General features: G+C 48.8%; 1 protein-coding gene across 1 annotated transcript in view; it reads right to left on the minus strand.

The window, feature by feature from the left end:
- The window catches only part of FAH (fumarylacetoacetate hydrolase), a 63,826-nt gene extending 56,588 nt beyond the window's left edge, over nt 1-7,238 (minus strand). Inside the window, exon 1 of the mRNA XM_063925462.1 lies at nt 7,076-7,238. Coding sequence (XP_063781532.1) covers nt 7,076-7,156 — 81 coding nt within the window. The 5' untranslated portion in view covers nt 7,157-7,238. The remainder of the gene's footprint in view (nt 1-7,075) is intronic.
- Nucleotides 7,239-25,014: the final 17,776 nt, after the last annotated feature.

Here is a 25,014-nt window from a genome sequence, read left to right on the forward strand (position 1 = left end):
CACAACTTAGGTCGACGGGGTCACTAGGTCGACATGGTCATTAGGTTGACATGTACAAGGTCGACAGGTCAAAAGGTCGACATGAGGTTGTTGTTTTTTTTATAAGATTTTACTCACCGGTAAATCTATTTCTCGTAGTCCGTAGTGGATGCTGGGGACTCCGTAAGGACCATGGGGAATAGTGGCTCCGCAGGAGACTGGGCACAGCTAAGAAAGATTTAGGACTACCTGGTGTGCACTGGCTCCTCCCACTATGACCCTCCTCCAGACTTCAGTAAGGATACTGTGCCCGGAAGAGCTGACACAATAAGGAAGGATTTTGAATCCCGGGTAAGACTCATACCAGCCACACCAATCACACCGTATAACTCGTGATAATATACCCAGTTAACAGTATGAACACAACAGAGCCTCTCAAAAGATGGCTCAACAATAACTCTTGTAGTTAACAATAACTATATACAAGTATTGCAGACAGTCCGCACTTGGGACGGGCGCCCAGCATCCACTACGGACTACGAGAAATAGATTTACCGTTGAGTAAAATCTTATTTTCTCTAACGTCCTAGTGGATGCTGGGGACTCCGTAAGGACCATGGGGATTATACCAAAGCTCCCAAACGGGCGGGAGAGTGCGGATGACTCTGCAGCACCGAATGAGAGAACTCAAGATCCTCCTCAGCCAGGGTATCAAATTTGTAGAATTTTGCAAACGTGTTTGCCCCTGACCAAGTAGCAGCTCGGCAAAGTTGTAAAGCCGAGACCCCTCGGGCAGCCGCCCAAGAAGAGCCCACTTTCCTCGTGGAATGAGCTTTTACAGATTTAGGCTGCGGCAGGGCAGCCACAGAATGCGCAAGCTGAATTGTGCTACAAATCCAGCGAGCAATAGTCTGCTTTGAAGCAGGAGCACCCATCTTGTTTGGTGCATACAGGATAAATAGCGAGTCAGTCTTCCTGACTCCAGCCGTCCTGGAAACATAAATTTTCAAGGCCCTGACTACGTCCAGTAACTTGGAGTCCTCCAAGTCCCTAGTAGCCGCAGGCACCACGATAGGTTGGTTCAAGTGAAAAGCTGATACCACCTTAGGAAGAAACTGGAGACGAGTCCTCAATTCTGCCCTATCCATATGGAAAATCAAATAGGGGCTTTTACATGACAAAGCCGCCAATTCTGACACACGCCTTGCCGAAGCCAAGGCCAAAAGCATGACCACTTTCCACGTGAGATATTTTAAATCCACGGTTTTGAGTGGCTCAAACCAATGTGACTTTAGGAAACCCAACACCACGTTGAGGTCCCACGGTGCCACTGGAGGCACAAAAGGAGGCTGAATATGCAGCACTCCCTTGACAAATGTCTGAACTTCAGGCAGTGAAGCCAGTTCTTTTTGGAAGAAAATCGACAGAGCCGAAATCTGGACCTTAATGGAACCCAGTTTTAGGCCCATAGTCACCCCTGACTGTAGGAAGTGCAGAAATCGACCTAGCTGGAATTCCTCCGTTGGGGCCTTCCTGGCCTCACACCACGCAACATATTTTCGCCATATGCGGTGATAATGGTTTACGGTTACATCTTTTCTAGCTTTAATAAGCGTAGGAATTACTTCCTCCGGAAAACCCTTTTCTTTTAGGATCCGGTGTTCAACCGCCATGCCGTTAAACGCAGCCGCGGTAAGTCTTGGAACAGACAGGGCCCCTGCAGCAGCAGGTCCTGTCTGAGCGGCAGAGGCCATGGGTCCTCTGAGATTAATTCTTGAAGTTCCGGGTACCAAGACCTTCTTGGCCAATCTGGAACAATGAGAATAGTTCTTACTCCTCTTTTCTTTATTATCCTCAGTACCTTGGGTATGAGAGGAAGAGGAGGGAACACATAAACCGACCGGTACACCCACGGTGTCACTAGAGCGTCCACAGCTATCGCCTGAGGGTCTCTTGACCTGGCGCAATATTTTTCTAGCTTTTTGTTTAAGCGGGACGCCATCATGTCCACCTGTGGCTTTTCCCAATGGTTTACAATCAGTTGGAAGACTTCTGGATGAAGTCCCCACTCTCCCGGGTGGAGGTCGTGCCTGCTGAGGAAGTCTGCTTCCCAGTTGTCCACTCCCGGAATGAACACTGCTGACAGTGCTAACACGTGATTTTCCGCCCATCGGAGAATCCTTTTGGCTTCTGCCATTGCCGTCCTGCTTCTTGTGCCGCCCTGTCGATTTACATGGGCGACTGCCGTGATGTTGTCTGACTGGATCAGAACCGGCTGGTTTTGAAGCAGGGGCTTTGCTTGACTTAGGGCATTGTAAATGGCCCTCAGTTCCAGAACATTTATGTGTAGGGAAGTCTCCTGACTTGACCAAAGTCCTTGGAAGTTTCTTCCCCGTGTGACTGCACCACAGCCCCAAAGGCTGGCATCCGTGGTCACCAGGACTCAGTCCTGTATGCCGAATCTGCGGTCCTCTCTGAGATGAGCACTCTGCAGCCACCACAGCAGAGACACCCTGGTCCTTGGAGACAGGGTTATCAACTGATGCATTTGAAGATGCGATCCGGACCATTGGTCCAACAGGTCCCACTGAAAGGTTCTGGCATGGAACCTGCCGAATGGAATCGCTTCGTAGGAAGCTACCATCTTTCCCAGGACTCGCGTGCAATGATGCACCGACACCTGTTTTGGTTTCAGGAGGCCTCTCACTAGAGATGACAGCTCCTTGGCTTTATCCTCTGGGAGAAACACTTTTTTCTGGACTGTGTCCAGAATCATCCCCAGGAACAGTAGACGTGTCGCCGGAACCAGCTGAGACTTTGGAATATTCAGAATCCAACCGTGCTGGTGTAGCACCTCCTGAGATAATGCTACGCCGACCAACAACTGCTCTCTGGACCTCGCCCTTATCAGGAGATCATCCAAGTATGGGATAATTGAAACTCCCTTTTTCCGAAGGAGTATCATCATTTCGGCCATTACCTTGGTAAATACCCTCGGTGCCGTGGACAGGCCGTACGGCAACGTCTGGAATTGGTAATGACAATCCTGTACCACAAATCTGAGGTACTCCTGGTGAGGATGGTAAATGGGGACATGCAGGTAAGCATCCTTGATGTCCAGAGATACCATGTAATCTCCCTCTTCCAGGCTTGCAATAACCGCCCTGAGCGATTCCATCTTGAACTTGAATTTTCTTAAATATGTGTTCAAGGATTTCAAATTTAAAATGGGTCTCACCGAACCGTCCGGTTTCGGTACCACAAACATTGTGGAATAGTAACCCCGTCCTTGTTGAAGTAGGGGCACCTTGACTATCACCTGCTGGGAATACAGCTTGTGAATTGCCTCTAACACAGCCTCCCTTTCTGAAGGAGTCGTTGGTAAGGCAGATTTGAGGAAACGGCGAGGGGGGGGGGGGATGTCTCGAATTCCAGCCTGTACCCCTGAGATACCACTTGAAGGATCCAGGGATCTACCTGTGAGCGAGCCCACTGATTGCTGAAGTTTTTGAGACGGCCCCCCACCGTACCTGGCTCCGCCTGCTGAGCCCCAGCGTCATGCGGCGGACTTAGCAGAAGAAGCGGGGGAGGACTTTTGCTCCTGGGAAGTGGCTGTATGCTGCAGCTTTTTTCCCCTACCTCTGCCTCTGGGCAGAAAGGACGCGCCTCTACCCCGTCTGCTCTTTTGGGGGCGAAAGGACTGCACCTGATAATACAGTGCTCTCTTTGGTTGTGAGGGGACATGTGGCAAAAATGCTAACTTCCCAGCTGTTGCTGTGGACACTAAGTCTGAAAGATCATCCCCGAACAACTCCTCACCCTTATAAGGCAAAACTTCCATGTGCCTTTTAGAATCTGCATCACCTGTCCACTGCCGGGTCCATAACCCTCTCCTGGCACAAATGGACAGTGCACTTATTTTTGATGCCAGCCGGCAAATATCCCTCTGTGCATCTCTTATGTAAAAGACAGCGTCTTTAATATGCTCTACGTTTAGCAATATAGTGTCCCTGTCTAGTGTGTCAATGTTTTCTGACAGGGAGTCTGACCATGCAGCTGCAGCACTGCACATCCATGCTGAGGCAATAGCTGGTCTCAGTATAATACCAGTGTGTGTATATATAGCTTTCTGGAGAGCCTCCTGCTTTCTGTCAGCAGGTTCCTTTAGGGCGGCCGTATCCTGGGACGGCAGTGCCACCTTTTTTGATAAGCGCGTAAGTGCTTTATCCACCCTAGGGGGTGTTTCCCAACGTGACCTATCCTCTGGCGGGAAAGGGTACTCCATTAGTAATTTTTTTGAAATTACCAATTTTTTTATCGGGGGAAGCCCACGCTAGTTCACACACTTCATTCAATTCTTCAGAAGGGGGAAAAACTACTGGTAGTTTTTTCTCCCCAAACACAATACCCTTTTTTGTGGTACCTGGGGTCACCTCAGAAATGTGTAAAACATTTTTCATTGCCTCAATCATATAACGAGTGGCCCTATTGGACATTACATTAGTCTCTTCGTCGTCGACACTGGTATCAGTATCCGTGTCGACATCTGTGTCTGCCATCTGAGGTAGCGGGCGTTTTAGAGCCCCTGATGACTTTTGAGACGTCTGGGCAGGCACGGGCTGAGAAGCCGGCTGCCCCGCATTTGGCATGTCGTCAAATTATTTATGTAAGGAGTCGACACTTTCGCGTAATTCCTTCCACAAGTCCATCCACTCCGGTGTCTGCCCCGCAGGGGGTGACAACACATTTATAGGCACCTGCTCCTCCTCCACATAAGTCTCCTCATCAAACATGTCGACACAGCCGTACCGACACACCGCACACACACAGGGAATGCTCTGACAGAAGACAGGACCCCACCAAGCCCTTTGGGGAGACAGAGAGAGAGTATGCCAGCACACACCAGAGCGCTATATAAATCAGGGATTAACTAAATTATATCCCCTTATAGCTGCTATATGTATATTGCGCCTAAATTTAGTGCCCCCCCTCTCTTTTTGTACCCTTTTCTGTAGTGTAGACTGCAGGGGAGAGCCAGGGAGCTTCCTTCCAGCGGAGCTGTGAGGGAGAAATGGCGCCAGTGTGCTGAGGGAGATAGCTCCGCCCCTTTTTCGGCAGACTTTTCTCCCGCTTTTTTATGGATTCTGGCAGGGGTATTTATCACATATATAGCCTCTGGGGCTATATATTGTGATATATTTGCCAGCCAAGGTGTATTTATTGCTTCTCAGGGCGCCCCCCCCCAGCGCCCTGCACCCTCAGTGACCGGAGTGTGAAGTGTGTATGAGGAGCAATGGCGCACAGCTGCAGTGCTGTGCGCTACCTTGGTGAGGACTGATGTCTTCTGACGCCGATTTTCCGGATTCTTCTTGCTTCTGGCTCTGTAAGGGGGCCGGCGGCGCGGCTCCGGGACCGAACACCAATGGCCGGTTCCATGCGGTCGATCCCTCTGGAGCGAATGGTGTCCAGTAGCCTAAGAAGCCCAAGCTACCACCAGTTAGGTAGGTTCGCTTCTTCTCCCCTTAGTCCCTCGCTGCAGTGAGTCTGTTGCCAGAAGATCTCACTGTAAAATAAAAAACCTAAAATATACTTTCTCTCTAGGAGCTCAGGAGAGCCCCTAGTGTGCATCCAGCTCAGCCGGGCACAGGATTCTAACTGAAGTCTGGAGGAGGGTCATAGTGGGAGGAGCCAGTGCACACCAGGTAGTCCTAAATCTTTCTTAGCTGTGCCCAGTCTCCTGCGGAGCCGCTATTCCCCATGGTCCTTACGGAGTCCCCAGCATCCACTAGGACGTCAGAGAAAACTTTTTTTGGTGTCGTTTTCTTCGTAAAGTGACGGGGAACCCCAATTAGTGCACCAAGTCGCTTCGCTCACCATGCTTCGGGCAAGGTGCCTCACTGCGCTCGGCACAGGTTACCGTTCCCAGTTGTAGTCCATGTGGATCGTAAAGTATAAAAAAGTCCAAAAATTTAATGAAAAAACCTCATGTCGACTTTTTGACCTGTCGACCTAATGACCCTGTCGACCTAATGACCGTAACCAGTCTGCCCTTCTTATAATCTGGCCCTGACTATAACTGCAGCTGCTGTGTCTTTGTATGCAGCAGCTGTGCTAAAATTAGTAAAAAGCAGCTGGAGGCATGTGTAGTAGAAAGATGCCCACTGCATGCTTTTGTGATCCGCTGTTGCATCCAAACACGCTGCATAGGATCATCTGTGTGATCATCAGTCATCTGAGTAACTCCCAGGTTGCTCAGGAGGAACGCAAAATTCACACTGCTGAAGCCAAGGACGCAGCCGCTGGTTTCAGCATGCCCAGAAATCAGGGACGACACTCCCCTTGTTGTCTGCAACGCTGTCCTGTCCCCACATGGGGCACTGCAAATGAAAGCACAGTCCCGGATCTGCACACGCGCACTGCGGCTTTCACACAAATGTGCAGACCCAAAACCAGCCTAGATTTACATAAACATCGGTTTTACATACATATATGAATCAGGCCATAAGTACACTTTTGTTCCAATTCGATAATCACTCCGTCGAAGCGTTTATCATATAAGCGCCATTTATCGGGAAGTGTGCACCCAGCATAACTCATAAGTCTGTTATCATATAGCACAGAAAAAAATGACAGCTGCATGAATGCAGGCATGTTATCTTTCCCCAAAATATACAGGCATGTCAAACTCATGGTCATCCGGCTGTTGTAAAACTACAAGTCCCAGCAAGCTTTACCAGCTGATCAGTGGAAGTTATGCTGGCACTTGTAGTTTCACAACAGTTGTAGGGCCACGAGTCTGACATGCCTGTACTACAGTATGCTTTAATATATAATATCATTACTGCACTTACCAAACAGAAAACGCTGTAGACAGACGAGAAAAACAAGACAGTTATAACACAATGTATATAATAATAAGCATAATCTATTCCACCTTATTATCATTAACTAGTGTTTTAGCAACCTCATATGAATTGCATGAGTAAAAATAAATATTCAAATGGATAAAACATTATGCAATATACAAATACACAGTTAAATTGCATTGAGACGAGCGCTGCTAATAAAGTCAGGAGATAATATAATAAATATCAACCTCATCTTCAGTAGAAAATATCCCATACGGCAAATTCTGGATGGGAAAATCGGAGTCTGAGTCTACGGGGATGAAAGACATTGTCAGCAGTGAGGCAGGAAAGTGCCACCAAGTTGTGTCTGATACTCAGATACTCCAGATGTGTGAGGAGGAGGAGGGAGAATCTGGCATGTTGTGCTTCCTCTTCCCCAGCCAATCCTGCTAAGAGGAGCTTCTCCTCCCTCCCAAACCTCACTAATCAAAACCAGGGTCAGCATGACTCAGCCTGCTCCTGAGTGCAAGGTTCACAAACCATTCTCCAAATTTAAAAGGAGGTTGCTCGCCTCTGTAGCCGGCCCTGTCTTTTTTTTTTTTACGTTGATTGTAATGCAAACACCAGACCTAAGCTTACCATACATACTGGCATATTTATGACAGGTACAGGCAGAAGCTGCAAGCGCACAAGATTTAATTGGTTCTGTGCTTTATCAGTGCATCAAATCCAGAAGGAGTTGAGAAAAAAAAAATTATACAAACACACATACATACATACATACATACATATATATATATATATATATATATAGAGAGAGAGAGAGAGAGAGAGAGAGAGAACAATTCAGGCAGCACGCAGGAGTCTTGCTAGATCAAGTGATATTTTATTGCATATGGTGCATGCTACATATGTTTTGGGCGATAACACATGTTTCGGGCGATAGCCCATCGTCAGGGCTATCACCTTGACAAAGGGGTTTATTGGCCCTGAAACGTTGGCGCACAAGATGGAATAAATAACACGTTTGTTTACCTTCTCGGCTGATAAATTTGAATCTCTGATGGGCCCTACACACATGCCGATATCACTGCACGATATGAACGATCTCGTTCATTAATGAACGAGATAACGTTCATATCGTGCAGTGTGGAGGCACCAGCGATGAACGATGCGCGGCCCCGCGCTCGTTCATCGCTGGTGCTATGTCGGCTGTGCATGCAGGCCAATATGGACGAGATCGTCCATATTTGCCTGCAAGTCTACGGAGCCGGGTGACGGGGGGGGGGGGAGTGAAGAAACTTCACTCCCCCCGTCACTGCCCCCCCGCCGCCGGGTCGTCCATATCGGCGGTCGGGCAGCTCGGCTGCACATCGCTGAATGTGTAGGGCCTATGAGTGCCGCTGCTTGTTTGATTTGGTATATTATATATACACACACATACATACATACATACATACATACATACATACATACACACACACACATATATATATATGTTCTGTGTCTGCACCATCAAAGCCAGCTTTTGTTGGAATAATTAGAACAAACTGCATGCTTTTGTGATCCACTGCTGCATCCAAACACGCTGCATAGGATAATCTGTGTGAACATCAGTCCTGTGTAAGCTTGCAAGCAGGGCCTTCCTACCTCTATGACTGTTTGTTATTACCCAATTTTGTTATATCATTGTTATTTGCAATTGTAAAGTGCAACGGAATTTGCTGTGCTATAAGAGAAATTGTTAATAATAATAATACTAATAACTGTGAATTTATAGTGACTGTGCCAAAATGTGCAAATGTCGCAGCCACTGGGAGCTGTACAGAGACACCCATGATTGACATCTCTGATCAGCAACTTGCATATAAAGATGTAACCATCGGACACACACCTGTGTAACTGTATGGTCCCGCAGCATGGCCGCTGGAAGTAAAACACTGGAACCATTGTGATTGCGTACCGGACCACAGCCGCAAGCTGTGACGGGAGGCAATTAGGAGACCGCCTGCAGAATCCCGGCATTCACAATGCTGACACCGGAATCCCGACAGGCGGTGAAATGCTGCTGCCACAGTCTTTTCTCCATCTATGGGTGTCCACAACACCCATAGAGGGAGAATAGAACCTGTGGCGAGCACAGCGAGCTCTCGCCCCGCTGCCGGCATACTGGTGGTCGGGATCCAGCTGTCGGATTCATGACAGCCAGGATCCCAGACGCCGGTAAAAATAAGATTTTAAACCTACCGGTAAATCTTTTTCTCGCAGTCCGTAGAGGATGCTGGGGACTCCGTAAGGACTATGGGGATAGACGGGCTCCGCAGGAGACATGGGCACTTTAAGAAAGACTTTAGGTCTGGGTGTGCACTGGCTCCTCCCTCTATGCCCCTCCTCCAGACCTCAGTTAGAGAAACTGTGCCCAGAGGAGATGGACAGTACGAGGAAAAGATTTCTGTTAATCCAAGGGCAAGATACATACCAGCCACACCAATCACACCGTATAACTTGTGTATCAAGTAAACAGTTAACAGTATGAAAAAATAACGTAGCATCAGTCTAACCTGATGGAACTATAACATAACCCTTATGTAAGCAAAACTATAAACAAGTCTTGCAGAAGTAGTCCGCACTTGGGACGGGCGCCCAGCATCCTCTACGGACTACGAGAAAAAGATTTACTGGTAGGTTTAAAATTTTATTTTCTCTTACGTCCTAGAGGATGCTGGGACTCCGTAAGGACCATGGGGATTATACCAAAGCTCCCAAACGGGCGGGAGAGTGCGGATGACTCTGCAGCACCGATTGAGCAAACAGGAGGTCCTCCTCAGCCAGGGTATCAAACTTATAGAACTTTACAAAGGTGTTTGACCTCGACCAAGTAGCAGCTCGGCACAGCTGTAGTGCCGAGACCCCTCGGGCAGCTGCCCAGGATGAGCCCACCTTCCTAGTGGAATGGGCCTTAACCGATTTCGGTAACGGCAATCCTGCCGTAGAATGCGCCTGCTGAATCGTGTTACAGATCCAGCGAGCAATAGTCTGCTTTGAAGCAGGGCCGCCAACCTTGCTGGCTGCATACAGGACAAACGGTGCTTCTGTTTTTCTGATCCTAGCCGTTCTGGCCACGTAAATTTTCAAAGCCCTGACCACATCCAGGGACTCGGAATCCCCCAAGTCACGTGTAGCCACAGGCACGACAATAGGTTGGTTCATATGAAAGGATGAGACCACCTTAGGTAGGAATTGAGGACGGGTCCGCAATTCCGCTCTATCCATATGGAAAACCAGATAGGGGCTTTTATGTGATAAAGCCGCCAATTCCGAAACTCGCCTAGCCGAAGCCAAGGCTAACAACATGACCACCTTCCAAGTGAGATATTTCAACTCCACTGTTTTAAGTGGTTCAAACCAATGTGACTTAAGGAAACTTAACACCACGTTAAGGTCCCAAGGCGCCACCGGAGGTACAAAAGGAGGCTGAACATGCAGTACTCCCTTCACAAAAGTCTGTACTTCAGGTAAAGAGGCCAATTCCTTTTGAAAGAAAATGGATAAGGCCGAAATCTGAACTTTAATGGAGCCTAAGTTTAGGCCCAAATTCACTCCAGTTTGTAGGAAGTGAAGAAAACGGCCTAGATGGAATTCTTCCGTAGGAGCATTCCTGGCCTCACACCAAGAAACATATTTACGCCATATTCGGTGATAATGTTTAGCTGTCACGTCCTTCCTAGCCTTTATCAGCGTAGGAATGACCTCATCCGGAATTCCTTTTTCCGCTAGGATCCGGCGTTCAACCGCCATGCCATCAAACGCAGCCACGGTAAGTCTTGGAACAGACATGGCCCCTGTTGTAACAGGTCCTGTCGTAGAGGAAGAGGCCACGGATCTTCTGTGAGCATTTCCAGCAGATCCGGATACCAGGTCCTTCTTGGCCAATCTGGAACAATGAGAATTGTTCTCACTCCTCTTTTTCTTATTATTCTCAATACCTTGGGTATGAGAGGAAGAGGAGGAAACGCATAAACCGACTGGAACACACACGGTGTCACCAGGGCGTCTACTGCTACCGCCTGAGGATCTTTTGATCTGGCGCAATACCTCTGTAGCTTTTTGTTGAGACGGGATGCCATCATGTCTATCTGGGGCAGTCCCCACTGACTTGCAATCTGTGCGAAGACTTCCCGATGAAGTCCCCACTCCCCTGGATGCAGGTCGTGTCTGCTGAGGAAGTCTGCTTCCCAGTTGTCCACTCCCGGAATGAACACAGCTGACAGTGCGCTTACATGATTTTCCGCCCAGCGAAGAATCTTGGTGGCTTCCGCCATTGCCACCCTGCTCCTTGTGCCGGCTTGGCGGTTTACATGAGCCACTGCGGTGATGTTGTCTGACTGGATCAGAACTGGTTGGTCGCGAAGTAAGTTCTCCGCCTGACGTAGGGCGTTGTACATGGCCCTCAGTTCCAGGATGTTGATGTGAAGACAAGTATCTTGACTTGTCCAGAGTCCTTGGAAGTTTCTTCCCCTTGTGACTGCTCCCCACCCTCTGAGGCTCGCGTCCGTGGTCACCAGGATCCAATCCTGAATGCCGAACCTGCGTCCTTCCAAAAGGTGAGCACTCTGCAGCCACCACAGGAGAGATACCCTGGCCCTGGTGGACAGGGTGATCCGCTGATGAATTTGTAGATGTGATCCGGACCACTTGTCCAATAGGACCCATTGGAAAGTCCTCGCATGGAACCTGCCGAAGGGATTGGCCTCGTATGTTGCCACCATTTTGCCCAGGACTTGAGTGCAATGATGCACAGACACTTGTTTTGGCTTCAATAGGTTCTTGACTAGAATCATGAGTTCCTGAGCCTTTTCTATCGGGAGAAAAAACTTTTTTCTGGTCTGTGACCAGAACCATGCCCAAGAAGCTCAGACGAGTCGTAGGAACCAGCTGCGACTTCGGGATATTGAGAATCCAGCCGTGTTGCTGTAACACCTTCACTGAAAGTGACACACTGTTCAGTAACTTCTCTCGTGATCTCGCTTTTATGAGGAGATCGTCCAAGTACAGGATAATTGTGACACCCTGCTTGCGCAGGAGCACCATCATTTCCGCCATTACCTTTGTGAAAATCCTTGGGGCCGTGGAAAGCCCAAACGGCAACGTCTGAAACTGGAAATGACAATCCTGTACCGCAAATCTCAGGTACTGTCACGATCCGGGTATCTGGACGCCATTTCTTACCCATCAGATGCCTCCTAAGGCTGGCTCAGCGCTCCAGGACCGGATCCCATCTGTTATCCTAATGTTCACATTCCTGCATCCTCTCCTGTCTCTCTGAGACGCTGTCACAGTAACGCCTTATTACATCTGGCATGGCGTTCCCCGCGGCCTCCGCCGCCGTCCCTGAGCTTCTGCATGCAGAGTGTCAGAGTGGCGATTACGTCAGCCGCGGCCTCCGCTGTGTCCGCGTGGTTGGATGTGCACTTGTCAGCCTGGCGTCTCCTGTCTCCAGTGGCCGGCGCCGCCATTACTGTTTTCATTACCACATGGATTACAAACCAAACTTCCCTCCAAGTGTCTGCATGGGCGCAGCCATCTTGGATTCTGTCAGCTGATCATTTCCTCCAATCTGTTGTCAGTATTGTTAATCTGCATAATTGCCTAGCCAATCCCTTCCTTGCTGCAGGTATAAATACACTGTGCCTGAGCAAGATAGGCGTCAGTGCTTTGGTTGTCAAACCTAGTTCCTGTTTGTCTCTCTCCTGTGATTGTCTTCCAGGTTCCAGCTCCTGTCTCAAGACTTCCACCATAGAGACCCGTACCAGCATTCCACCTGCGGTGTAGCCTGACTCTCCAATCCATTGTGGATTCATCTGTTTCCAGCTACAACATTACCTGCTTCCAGCTCAGCTTCCAGCAGAGTACAGCTTCCCTTAAAGGGCCGGTGTCCTTTCTACACTTTACCACTCTCCACCGGTATTATTATTTCTCCGCTCTCAAGTTCTACATTTCAGTTCATATTTCATCGCTCCCAAGTTAATTTATTATTTAACTGGTTCCAGCCAGTATCCACTCCGTGCTAACAACAGTCTGGTTCCAGCCAGTATCCACAGCAGCTGTTTTATCTTCAGCAACCCAGCTTTTCCTGGAACACCAGCTGGCACAATCCTGGGTTATCTCCATTGCTACAGTCGGGCCTGGTAAGGACTTTCCATCTAGAAGATCATAAGAACTATCTCACACTACCAGTGCCCTGTGGCTCCTGCCATCCTGTAGTACCCAGGAACTGTATTTATTCTTTGCTGACTTTTACGTTTTCTTTTACTGCTGCTGTGTTGCGGAGTTGTCATAATAAACATCATTGACTTTTATCCAAGTTGTCGTGGTCACGCCTTCGGGCAGTTATTATTCATGTTACTTACATGTCCAGGGGTCTGATACAACCTTCCAGGTTCCGGTACATCTCAGCCCCTACAACTGAGGCTGCCTCCCGTCAGCTCAGGCCCTCAGTTGTGACAGGTACGACTGATGAGGTGGATATATGGGAACATGAAGGTATGCATCCTTTATGTCCATGGATACCATAAAATCCCCCCCTTCCAGGCTGGCGATGACCGCTCTGAGCGATACCATTTTGTACTTGAACCGTTTTAAGTATAGGTTCAAGGATTTTAAATTTTTAAATTCAATATGGGTCTGACCGAACCGTCCGGTTTCGGAATTACAAACAGGGTGGAGTAGTATCCCTTTCCTCTCTGAAGTAAGGGAACTTCGACCACCACTTGTTGAAGACACAATTTGTGAATAGCATTTAACACTATCTCCCTTTCCAGGGGAGTAGTCGGTGGAGCCGATTTGAAAAACCGGCGAGGAGGCACCTCTTCGAATTCCAGCTTGTATCCCTGAGAAACAATTTCTATTGCCCAGGGATCCACCTGTGAATGAACCCAGATGTGGCTGAAAAGTCGAAGACGGGCCCCCACTGGGGCGGACTCCCCCAGCGGAGCCCCAGCGTCATGCGGTGGATTTTGCAGAGGCCGGGGAGGATTTCTGTTCCTGGGAACTAGCTGTGCTGTGCAGCGTTTTACCTCTGCCCTTACCTCTGGCAAGAAAGGACGATCCACGCACTCTTTTGCTTTTATTTGAACGAAAGGACTGCATTTGATAATGTGGCGCTTTCTTAGGTTGTGAGGGAAAATAAGGCAAAAAATTTGATTTACCTGCCGTAGCTGTGGAGTCCAGGTCCGAGAGACCTTCCCCAAACAATTCCTCCCCCTTGTAAGGTAAAACCTCCATATGTCTTTTTGAGTCGGCATCACCTGTCCACTGCCGGGTCCAGAGGACTCGTCTAGCAGAGATTGACATAGCGTTTATTCTGGAACCCAGTAAACTAATGTCTCTTTGAGCATCCCTCATATATAAGACAGCATCCTTTATATGGCCTAGGGTCAATAAAATGGTATCCTTATCTAGGGTTTCAATCTCCGCCGATAAGGAATCTGTCCATGCTGCAACCGCGCTACAAACCCACGCCGACGCAATTGCCGGTCTGAGTAATGTACCAGAATGTGTGTAAATGGATTTCAAGGTAATCTCCTACTTGCGGTCTGCAGGATCCTTGAGGGTAGCCGTATCTTGTGATGGCAGCGCTATCTTTTTTGACAAGCGTGTCAACGCTTTGTCCAACTTAGGGGATGATTCCCACCATACCCTGTCCGTTGGCGGGAAAGGATACGCCATAAAAATCCTTTTGGGAATCTGCAGTTTTTTGTCTGGAGATTCCCAAGCTTTTTCACATAATTCGTTCAACTCATGTAAGGAGGGAAAAGTTACCTCGGGCTTTTTTCCCTTATACAGGTGTACCCTCGTGTCAGGGACAGGGGGTTCCTCTGTGATATGCAACACTTCTTTTATTGCAATAATCATATATCGAATACATTTAGCCACTTTCGGCTGTAACTTTACATCATCGTAGTCGACACTGGAGTCCGAATCCGTGTCGGTATCAGTGTCTGCTATTTGGGATAGTGGGCGCTTCAGAGACCCTGAAGGTCCCGGCGACATAGGGACAGACAAGGGTTCACTCCCTGACTGTTCCTTAGCCTCAGCTTTGTCTAATCTCTTGTGCAATAAGTTCACACTAGCACTTACAACATTCCACATATCCCCGCAGTCAGGTGTCGGCACCACCGACGGAGACCTCACATTCATACGCTCCCCCTCCTCTCTAGGTGAGCCTTCTACCTCAGACATGTCGACACACGCGTACCGACACACCACACACACAGGGAACCTCTTATCTGAAGACAGTTTCCCCACCAGGCCCTTTGGAGAGACAGAGAGAGAGTATGCCAGCACACACCCCAGCGCTGTATGACCCAGGACAAAAACACAATAATATTATGTTTACCCAGATAGCGCTGTTTACATATACAATATGCGCCAATTTTGTGCCCCCCCTCCTCTTTAAAACCCTCTGTCTACTGTAGTATAAGCAGGGGAGAGTCCGGGGAGCTTCCTCTCAGCGGTGCTGTGGAGAAAAAATGGCGCTGTGAGTGCTGAGGGAGAAGCCCCGGCCCCTCGGCAGCGGGCTTCTGTCCCGCTGAAAATCTCAAAATTTGGCGGGGGCTCTTATATATGTACAGTGCCCAGCTGTACATATACTTATTTTTGCCAAAAGAGGTCTATATGCTGCCCAGGGCGCCCCCCCTGCGCCCTGCACCCTTACAGTGACTGTCGTGTGCGAGGTGTATGGAAGCAATGGCGCACAGCTGCAGTGCTGTGCGTTACCTCAGTGAAGATCACGAAGTCTTCTGATGCCTCTGAAGTCTTCTTTTCTTCTCATACTCACCCGGCTTCTATCTTCCGGCTCTGCGAGGGGGACGGCGGCGCGGCTCTGGGACAGACGGCGAGGGTGAGAACTGCGTACCAATCCCTCTGGAGCTAATGGTGTCCAGTGGCCTAAGAAGCAGAGCCTTGAAACTCACAGAAGTAGGTCTGCTTCTCTCCCCTCAGTCCCTCGATGCAGGGAGTCTGTTGCCAGCAGGCTCCCTGAAAATAAAAAAACTAACAAATAAGCTTTCTGTCAGGAAGCTCATGAGAGCTCCCTGCAGCGCACCCATCTCCTCTGGGCACAGTATCAAACTGAGGTCTAGAGGAGGGGCATAGAGGGAGGAGCCAGTGCACACCCAGACCTAAAGTCTTTCTTAAAGTGCCCATGTCTCCTGCGGAGCCCGTCTATCCCCATGGTCCTTACGGAGTCCCCAGCATCCTCTAGGACGTTAAAGAAACATATGTACTCTGCTGTGACACTTCCCAGGAACAGCCACGACATGACTGCATGTGAATCACCAACTCCCCCGTTCCCTCCCCATTTATATGTCCCCGTACTGTCAATGACTTTGTGACTAAATCCTTTGTGAGCACTGTCAGGAAAATAGCAGCACATGCACATTGTGACTTCTAGGCATGTGAAGTGGCAAAAATTGTTCCACTGCATACAACATAAAATAAGATTTTACTCACCGGTAAATCTATTTCTCGTAGTCCGTAGTGGATGCTGGGAACTCCGTAAGGACCATGGGGAATAGACGGGCTCCGCAGGAGACTGGGCACTCTAAAAGAAAGATTAGGTACTATCTGGTGTGCACTGGCTCCTCCCTCTATGCCCCTCCTCCAGACCTCAGTTAAGGAAACTGTGCCCGGAAGAGCTGACACAATAAGGAAGGATTTTGAATCCCGGGTAAGACTCATACCAGCCACACCAATCACACCGTATAACTCGTGATATTATACCCAGTTAACAGTATGAAATATAACTGAGCCTCTCAACAGATGGCTCAACAATAACCCTTTAGTTAAGCAATAACTATATACAAGTATTGCAGACAATCCGCACTTGGGATGGGCGCCCAGCATCCACTACGGACTACGAGAAATAGATTTACCAGTGAGTAAAATCTTATTTTCTCTGACGTCCTAGTGGATGCTGGGAACTCCGTAAGGACCATGGGGATTATACCAAAGCTCCCAAACGGGCGGGAGAGTGCGGATGACTCTGCAGCACCGAATGAGAGAACTCAAGGTCCTCCTCAGCCAGGGTATCAAATTTGTAGAATTTAGCAAACGTGTTTGCCCCTGACCAAGTTGCAGCTCAGCAAAGTTGTAAAGCCGAGACCCCTCGGGCAGCCGCCCAAGATGAGCCCACTTTCCTTGTGGAATGGACTTTTACTGATTTAGGATGCGGCAATCCAGCCGCAGAATGCGCCAGCTGAATTGTGCTACAAATCCAGCGAGCAATAGTCTGCTCAGAAGCAGGAGCACCTAGTTTGTTGGGTGCCTACAGGATAAAAAGCGAGTCAGTTTTCCTGACTCCAGCCGTCCTGGAAACATAAATTTTCAAGGCCCTGACTATGTCCAGTAACTTGGAATCTTCCAAGCCCCTAGTAGCCGCAGGCACTACAATAGGTTGGGGCAAGTGAAAAGCTGATACCACCTTAGGGAGAAACTGGGGACGAGTCCTCAATTCTGCCCTATCCATATGGAAAATCAGATAAGGGCTTTTACATGACAAAGCCGCCAATTCTGACACACGCCTGGCCGAAGCCAAGGCCAATAACATGACCACTTTTTTCCACGTGAGATATTTCAGATCCACAGTTTTAAGTGGCTCACACCAATGTGATTTCAGGAAACTCAACACCACGTTGAGATCCCAAGGTGCCAAAGGAGGCACAAAAGGGGCTGAATATGTAGCACTCCCTTTACAAATGTCTGAACTTCAGGCAGTGAAGCCAGTTCTTTCTGGAAGAAAATCGACAGAGCCGAAATCTGGACCTTAATGGAACCCAATTTTTAGGCCCATAGTCACTCCCGACTGTAGGAAGTGCAGAAAACGACCCAGCTGAAATTCCTCTGTAGGGGCCTTCCTGGCCTCCCACCACGCAACATATTTTCGCCAAATACGGTGATAATGGTTTGCGGTTACTTCTTTCCTGGCTTTTATCAGCGTAGGAATGACTTCCTCCGGAATGCCCTTTTCCTTTAGGATCCGGAATTCAACCGCCATGCCGTCAAACGCAGCCGCGGGAAGTCTTGGAACAGACAGGGCCCTTGCTGTAACAGATCCTGTCTGAGCGGTAGAGGCCATGGGTCCTCTGATATCATTTCTTGAAGTTCTGGGTACCAAGCTCTTCTTGGCCAATCCGGAACCACGAGTATCGTTCTTACTCCTCGCCTTCTTATTATTCTCAGTACCTTTGGTATGAGAGGCAGAGGAGGGAACACATAAACCGACTGGTACACCCACGGTGTCACTAGAGCGTCCACAGCTATCGCCTGAGGGTCCCTTGACCTGGCGCAATATCTCTTTAGCTTTTTGTTTAGGCGGGACGCCATCATGTCCACCTGTGGCCTTTCCCAACGGTTTACCAACAGTTTGAAGACTTCTGGATGAAGTCCCCACTCTCCCGGGTGTAGGTCGTGTCTGCTGAGGAAGTCTGCTTCCCAGTTGTCCACTCCCGGAATGAACACTGCGGATAGTGCTAAGACGTGATTTTCCGCCCATCGGAGAATCCTTGTGGCTTCTGCCACGCCATCCTGCTTCTTGTGCCGCCCTGTCGGTTTACATGGGCGACTGCCGTGATGTTGTCTGATTGGATAAGTACCGGCTGGTTTTGAAGCAGAGGTCTTGCCTGACTTAGGGCATTGTAAATGGCCCTCAGTTCCAGAATATTTATGTGTAGGGACAACTCCTGACTTGACCAAAGTCCTTGGAAAATTATTTTTTTTTTTTTTCCTTGTGTGACTGCCCCCCAGCCTCGAAGGCTGGCATCCGTGATCACCAGGACCCAGTCCTGTATGCCGAATCTGCGGCCCTCTAGAGATGAGCACTCTGCAGCCACCACAGCAGAGACACCCTGGTCCTTGGAGACAGGGTTATCAGCCGATGCATCTGAAGATGCAATCCCGTCCAAGAGGTCCCACTGAAAAGTTCTTGCATGGAACCTGCCGAATGGAACTGCTTCGTAGGAAGCTACCATTTTTTCCAGGACTTGCATGCAGTGATGCACCGACACCTGTTTTGGTTTCAGGAGGCCTCTGACTAGAGATGACAGCTCCTTGGCTTTCTCCTGCGGGAGAAACACTTTTTTCTGTTCTGTGTCCAGAACCATCCCCAGGAACAGTAGATGCGTCGTAGGAACCAGCTGCGACTTTGGAATATTCAGAATCCAGCCGTGCTGTTGTAGCACTTCCCGAGATAGTGCTACTCTGACAAACAACTGCTCCCTGGACCTCGCCTTTATAAGGAGATTGTCCAAGTACTGGATAATTCTTTCGGCCATTACCTTGGTAAATACCTCGGTGCCGGGGACAGACCAACGGCAACGTCTGGAATTGGTAATGACAATTCTGTACCACAATTTTGAGGTACTCCTGGTGAGGAGGGTAAATAGGGACGTGCAGGTAAGCATCCTTGATGTCCAGTGATACCCTGAAATTCTCCAGGCTTGCAATTAATCGCCCTGAGCGATTCCATTTTGAACTTGAACCTTCGTATATAAGTGTTCAAGGATTTCAATTTAGAATGGGTCTCACCGAACCGTCTGGTTTCAGTACCACAACATTTTTGGAATAGTAACCCCCGACCTTGTTGAAGGAGGGGTACCTTGATTTCACCTGCTGGAAGTACAGCTTGTGAATTGCCGCCAGTACTAACTCCCTATATCCGAGGGCAGCAGGCAAGGCTGATGTGAGGTAACGGCGAGGGGGAGTCGCCTCGAACTCCAGCTTGTATCCCTGTGATACTACTTGCAGAACCCAGTGATTCACCTGTGGGCAAGCCCACTGGTCCCTGAAGTTCCCGAGACGCGCCCCCACCGCACCTGTCTGTGGAGCCCCAGCGTCATGCTGTGGACTCAGAGGAAGCGGGGGAGGATTTTTGATCCTGGGAACTGGCTGTCTGTGCAGCTTTTTCCTTCTTCCCTTGTGCAGAAAGGAAGCGCCTTTGGCCCCCTTGCTTTTCTGAAGCCGAAAGGACTGTACCCGATAATACAGTGCTTTCTTAGGGTGTGAGGAAACCTGAGGTAGAAATTTTTCTTCCCAGCTGTTGCTGTGGATACAAGGTCCCAGAGACCATCTCCAAACAATTCCTCACCCTTATAAGGCATAATCTCCATGTGCCTTTTAAAGTCAACATCACCTGTCCACTGCCTGGTCTCTAATACCCTCCTGGCAGAATGGACCTTGCATTAATTCTGGACGCCAGCCGGCAAATATCCCTCTGTGCATCCCTCATATATAAGACTACGTCTTTAATATGCTCTATGTTAGCACCATATTCTCCCTGTCTAGGGTATTAATAATAAGAATTTACTTACCGATAATTCTATTTCTCGGAGTCCGTAGTGGATGCTGGGGTTCCTGAAAGGACCATGGGGGGGGATAGCGGCTCCGCAGGAGACAGGGCACAAAAAGTAAAGCTTTAGGATCAGGTGGTGTGCACTGGCTCCTCCCCCTATGACCCTCCTCCAAGCCAGTAGATACTGTGCCCGGACGACCGTACATAATAAGGAAGGATTTTGAATCCCGGGTAAGACTCATACCAGCCACACCAATCACACTGTACAACCTGTGATCTGAACCCAGTTAACAGTATGATAACAGCGGAGCCTCTGAAAAGATGGCTCACAACAATAATAACCCGATTTTTGTAACTATGTACAAGTATTGCAGATAATCCGCACTTGGGATGGGCGCCCAGCATCCACTACGGACTCCGAGAAATAGAATTATCGGTAAGTAAATTCTTATTTTCTCTATCGTCCTAGTGGATGCTGGGGTTCCTGAAAGGACCATGGGGATAATACCAAAGCTCCCAAACGGGCGGGAGAGTGCGGATGACTCTGCAGCACCGAATGAGAGAACTCCAGGTCCTCCTTAGCCAGGGTATCAAATTTGTAGGATTTTACAAACGTGTTTGCCCCTGACTAAATAACCGCTCGGCAAAGTTGTAAAAGCCGAGACCCCTCGGGCAGCCGCCCAAGATGAGCCCACCTTCCTTGTGGAATGGGCATTTACATATTTTGGCTGTGGCAGGCCTGCCACAGAATGTGCAAGCTGAATTGTATTACACATCCAACTAGCAATAGTCTGCTTAGAAGCAAAAGCACCCAGTTTGTTGGGTGCATACAGGATAACAGCAAGTCAGATTTCCTGACTCCAGCCGTCCTGGAAACATATATTTTCAGGGCCCTGACAACATCTAGCAACTTGGAGTCCTCCAAGTCCCTAGTAGGTGCAAGGCACCACAATAAGCTGGTTCAGGTGAAACACTGACACCACCTTAGGGAGAGAACTGGGGACGAGTCCGCAGCTCTGCCCTGTCCGAATGGACAAACAGATATGGGCTTTTTTGAGAAAAAAAACACCAATTTGACACTCGCCTGGTCCAGGCCAGGGCCAAGATCATGGTCACTTTTCATGTGAGATGCTTCAAATCCACAGATTTGACTGGTTTTAAACCAATGTGATTTGAGGAATCCCAGAACTACGTTGAGATCCCACAGTGCCACTGGAGGCACAAAAGGGGGTTGTATATGCAATACTCCCTTGACAAAATTCTGGACTTCAGGAACTGAAGCCAATTCTTTCTGGAAGAAAATCGACAGGGCCGAAATTTGAACCTTAATGGACCCCAATTTGAGGCCCCTAGACACTCCTGTTTTCAGGAAATGCAGGAAACGACCGAGTTGAAATTTCTTTGTGGGGCCTTCCTGGCCTCACACCACGCAACATATTTTCGCCACATGTGGTGATAATGTTGTGCGGTCACCTCCTTTCTGGCTTTTACCAGGGTAGGAATGACCTCTTCCGGAATGCCTTTTTCCCTTAGGATCCGGCGTTCCACCGCCATGCCGACAAACGCAGCTGCGGTAAGTCTTGGAACAGACATGGTACTTGCTGAAGCAAGTCCCTTCTTAGCGGCAGAGGCCATAAAACCTCTGTAAGCATCTCTTGAAGTTCCGGGTACCAAGTCCTTCTTGGCCAATCCGGAGCCATGAGTATAGTTCTTACTCCTCTACGTCTTATAATTCTCAGCACCTTAGGTATGAGAAGCAGAGGAGGGAACACATACACCGACTGGTACACCCACGGTGTTACCAGAACGTCCACAGCTATTGCCTGAGGGTCTCTTGACCTGGCGCAATACCTGTCCCGTTTTTTGTTCAGACGGGACGCCATCATGTCCACCTTTGGTATTTCCCAACGGTTTACAATCATGTGGAAAAAACTTCCCGATGAAGTTTCCACTCTCCCGGGTGGAGGTCGTGCCTGCTGAGGAAGTCTGCTTCCCAGTTTCCATTCCCGGGATGAAACACTGCTGACAGTGCTATCACATGATTTTCCGCCCAGCGAAAAGTCCTTGCAGTTTTTGCCATTGCCCTCCTGCTTCTTGTGTCGCCCTGTCTGTTTACGTGGTCGACTGCCGTGATGTTTTTCCCACTGGATCAATACCGGCTGACCTTGAAGCAGAGGTCTTGCTAAGCTTAGAGTATTATAAATTTACCCTTAGCTCCAGTATATTTATGTGGAGAAAAGTCTCCAGACTTGATCACACTCCCTGTAAATTTTTTCCTTGTGTGACTGCTCCCCAGCCTCTCGGGCTGGGCTCCGTGGTCACCAGCATCCAATCCTGAATGCCAAATCTGCGGCCCTCTAGAAGATGGGCACTCTATAACCACCACAGGAGAGACACCCTTGTCCTTGGATATAGGGTTATCCGCTGATGCATCTGAAGATGCGATCCGGACCATTTGTCCAGCAGATCCCACTGAAAAGTTCTTGCGTGAAATCTGCCGAATGGAATTGCTTCGTAGGAAGCCACCATTTTTACCAGGACCCTTGTGCAATGATGCACTGTTTTTAGGAGGTTCCTGACTAGCTCGGATAACTCCCTGGCTTTCTCTTCCGGGAGAAACACCTTTTTCTGGACTGTGTCCAGAATCATCCCTAGGCACAGCAGACGTGTCGTCGGGATCAGCTGCGATTTTGGAATATTTAGAATCCACCCGTGCTGTTGTAGCAGTATCCGAGATAGTGCTACTCCGACCTCCAACTGTTCCCTGGACTATGCCCTTATCAGGAGATCGTCCAAGTAAGGGATAATTAAGACGCCTTTTCTTCGAAGAAGAATCATCATTTCGGCCATTACCTTGGTAAAGACCCAGGGTGCCGTGGACAATCCAAACGGCAGCGTCTAAAACTGATAGTGACAGTTCTGCACCACGAACCTGAGGTACCCTTAGTGAGAAGGGCAAATTTGGGACATAGAGGTAAGCATCCCTGATGTCCCCGGACACTATATAGTCCCCTTCTTCCTGGTTCGTTATCACTGCTCTGAGTGACTCCATCTTGATTTGAACCTTTGTAAGTGTTCAAAATTTTTTTTAGAATAAGTCTCACCTAGCCTTCTGGCTTCAGTACCACAATATAGTGTGGAATAATACCCCTTTTCCTTGTAGTAGGAGGGGTAATTTAATTATCACCTGCTGGGAATACAGCTTGTGAAATTTTTTCCCATACTGCCTCCTTGTCGGAGGGAGACCTTGGTAAAGCAGACTTCAGGAGCCTGCGAAGAGGAAACGTCTCTACATTCCAATCTGTACCCCTGGGATACTACTTGTAGGATCCAGGGGTCCTGTACGGTCTCAGCGCCATGCTGAGAACTTGTCAGAAGCGGTGGAGCGCTTCTGTTCCTGGGAATGGGCTGCCTGCTGCAGTCTTCTTCCCTTTCCTCTATCCCTGGGCAGATATGATCTTATAGGGACGAAAAGACTGAGGTTGAAAAGACGGTGTCTTTTTCTGCAGAGATGTGACTTAGGGTAAAAACGGTGGATTTTCCAGCAGTTGTCGTGGCCACCAGGTCCGATGGACCGACCAAAAAAACTCCTCTTCCTTTATACGGCAATACACCTTTTTGCCGTTTGGAATCTGCATCACCTGACCACTGTCGTGTCCATAACATCTTCTGGCAGATATGGACATCGCATTTACTCTTGATGCCAGAGTGCAAATATCCCTCTGTGCATCTCGCATATATAGAAATGCATCCTTTAAATGCTCTATAGTCAATAAAATACTGTCCCTGTCAAGGGTATCAATATTTTTAGTCAGGGAATCCGACCAAGCCACCCCAGCTCTGCACATCCAGGCTGAGGCGATCGCTGGTCGCAGTATAACACCAGTATGTGTGTATATACTTTTTATGATATTTTCCAGCCTCCTGTCAGCTGGTCCTTGAGGACGGCCCTATCTATAGACGGTACCGCCACTTGTTTTGATAAGCGTGTGAGCGCCTTATCCACCCTAAGGGGTGTTTCCCAACGCGCCCTAACTTCTGGCGGGAAAGGGTATACCGCCCATAATTTTCTATCGGGGGGAACCCACGCATCATCACATCACACACTTTATTTAATTTATCTGATTCAGGAAAAACTACTGTAGTTTTTTCACATCCCACATAATACCCTCTTTTGTGGTACTTGTAGTATCAGAAATATGTAACACCTCCTTCATTGCCTTTAACATGTGGCCCTAATAAGGAATACGTTTTTTTATTCACCGTCGACACTGGATTCAGTGTCCCTGTCTGTGTCTGTGTCGACCGACTAAAGTAAACGGGCGTTTTAAAACCCCTGACGGTGTTTTTTGAGACGTCTGGACCGGTATATGTCGGCCGTCTCATGTCGTCAACCGACCTTGCAGCGTGTTGACATTATCACGTAATTCCCTACATAAGCCATCCATTCCGGTGTCGACTCCCTAGAGAGTGACATCACCATTACAGGCAATTGCTCCGCCTCCTCACCAACATCGTCCTCATACATGTCGACACACACGTACCGACACACAGCACACACACAGGGAATGCTCTGATAGAGGACAGGACCCACTAGCCCTTTGGAGAGACAGAGGGAGAGTTTGCCAGCACACACCAAAAACGCTATAATTATATAGGGACAACCTTATATAAGTGTTTTCCCTTATAGCATCGGTTTTATATATTTCTAACGCCAAATTAGTGCCCCCCCTCTCTGTTTTAACCCTGTTTCTGTAGTGCAGTGCAGGGGAGAGCCTGGGAGCCTTCCCTCCAGCCTTTCTGTGAGGGAAAATGGCGCTGTGTGCTGAGGAGATAGGC

This window comes from Pseudophryne corroboree, chromosome 6 (assembly GCF_028390025.1).
Source record: "Pseudophryne corroboree isolate aPseCor3 chromosome 6, aPseCor3.hap2, whole genome shotgun sequence".
Lineage (NCBI taxonomy): Eukaryota > Metazoa > Chordata > Amphibia > Anura > Myobatrachidae > Pseudophryne > Pseudophryne corroboree.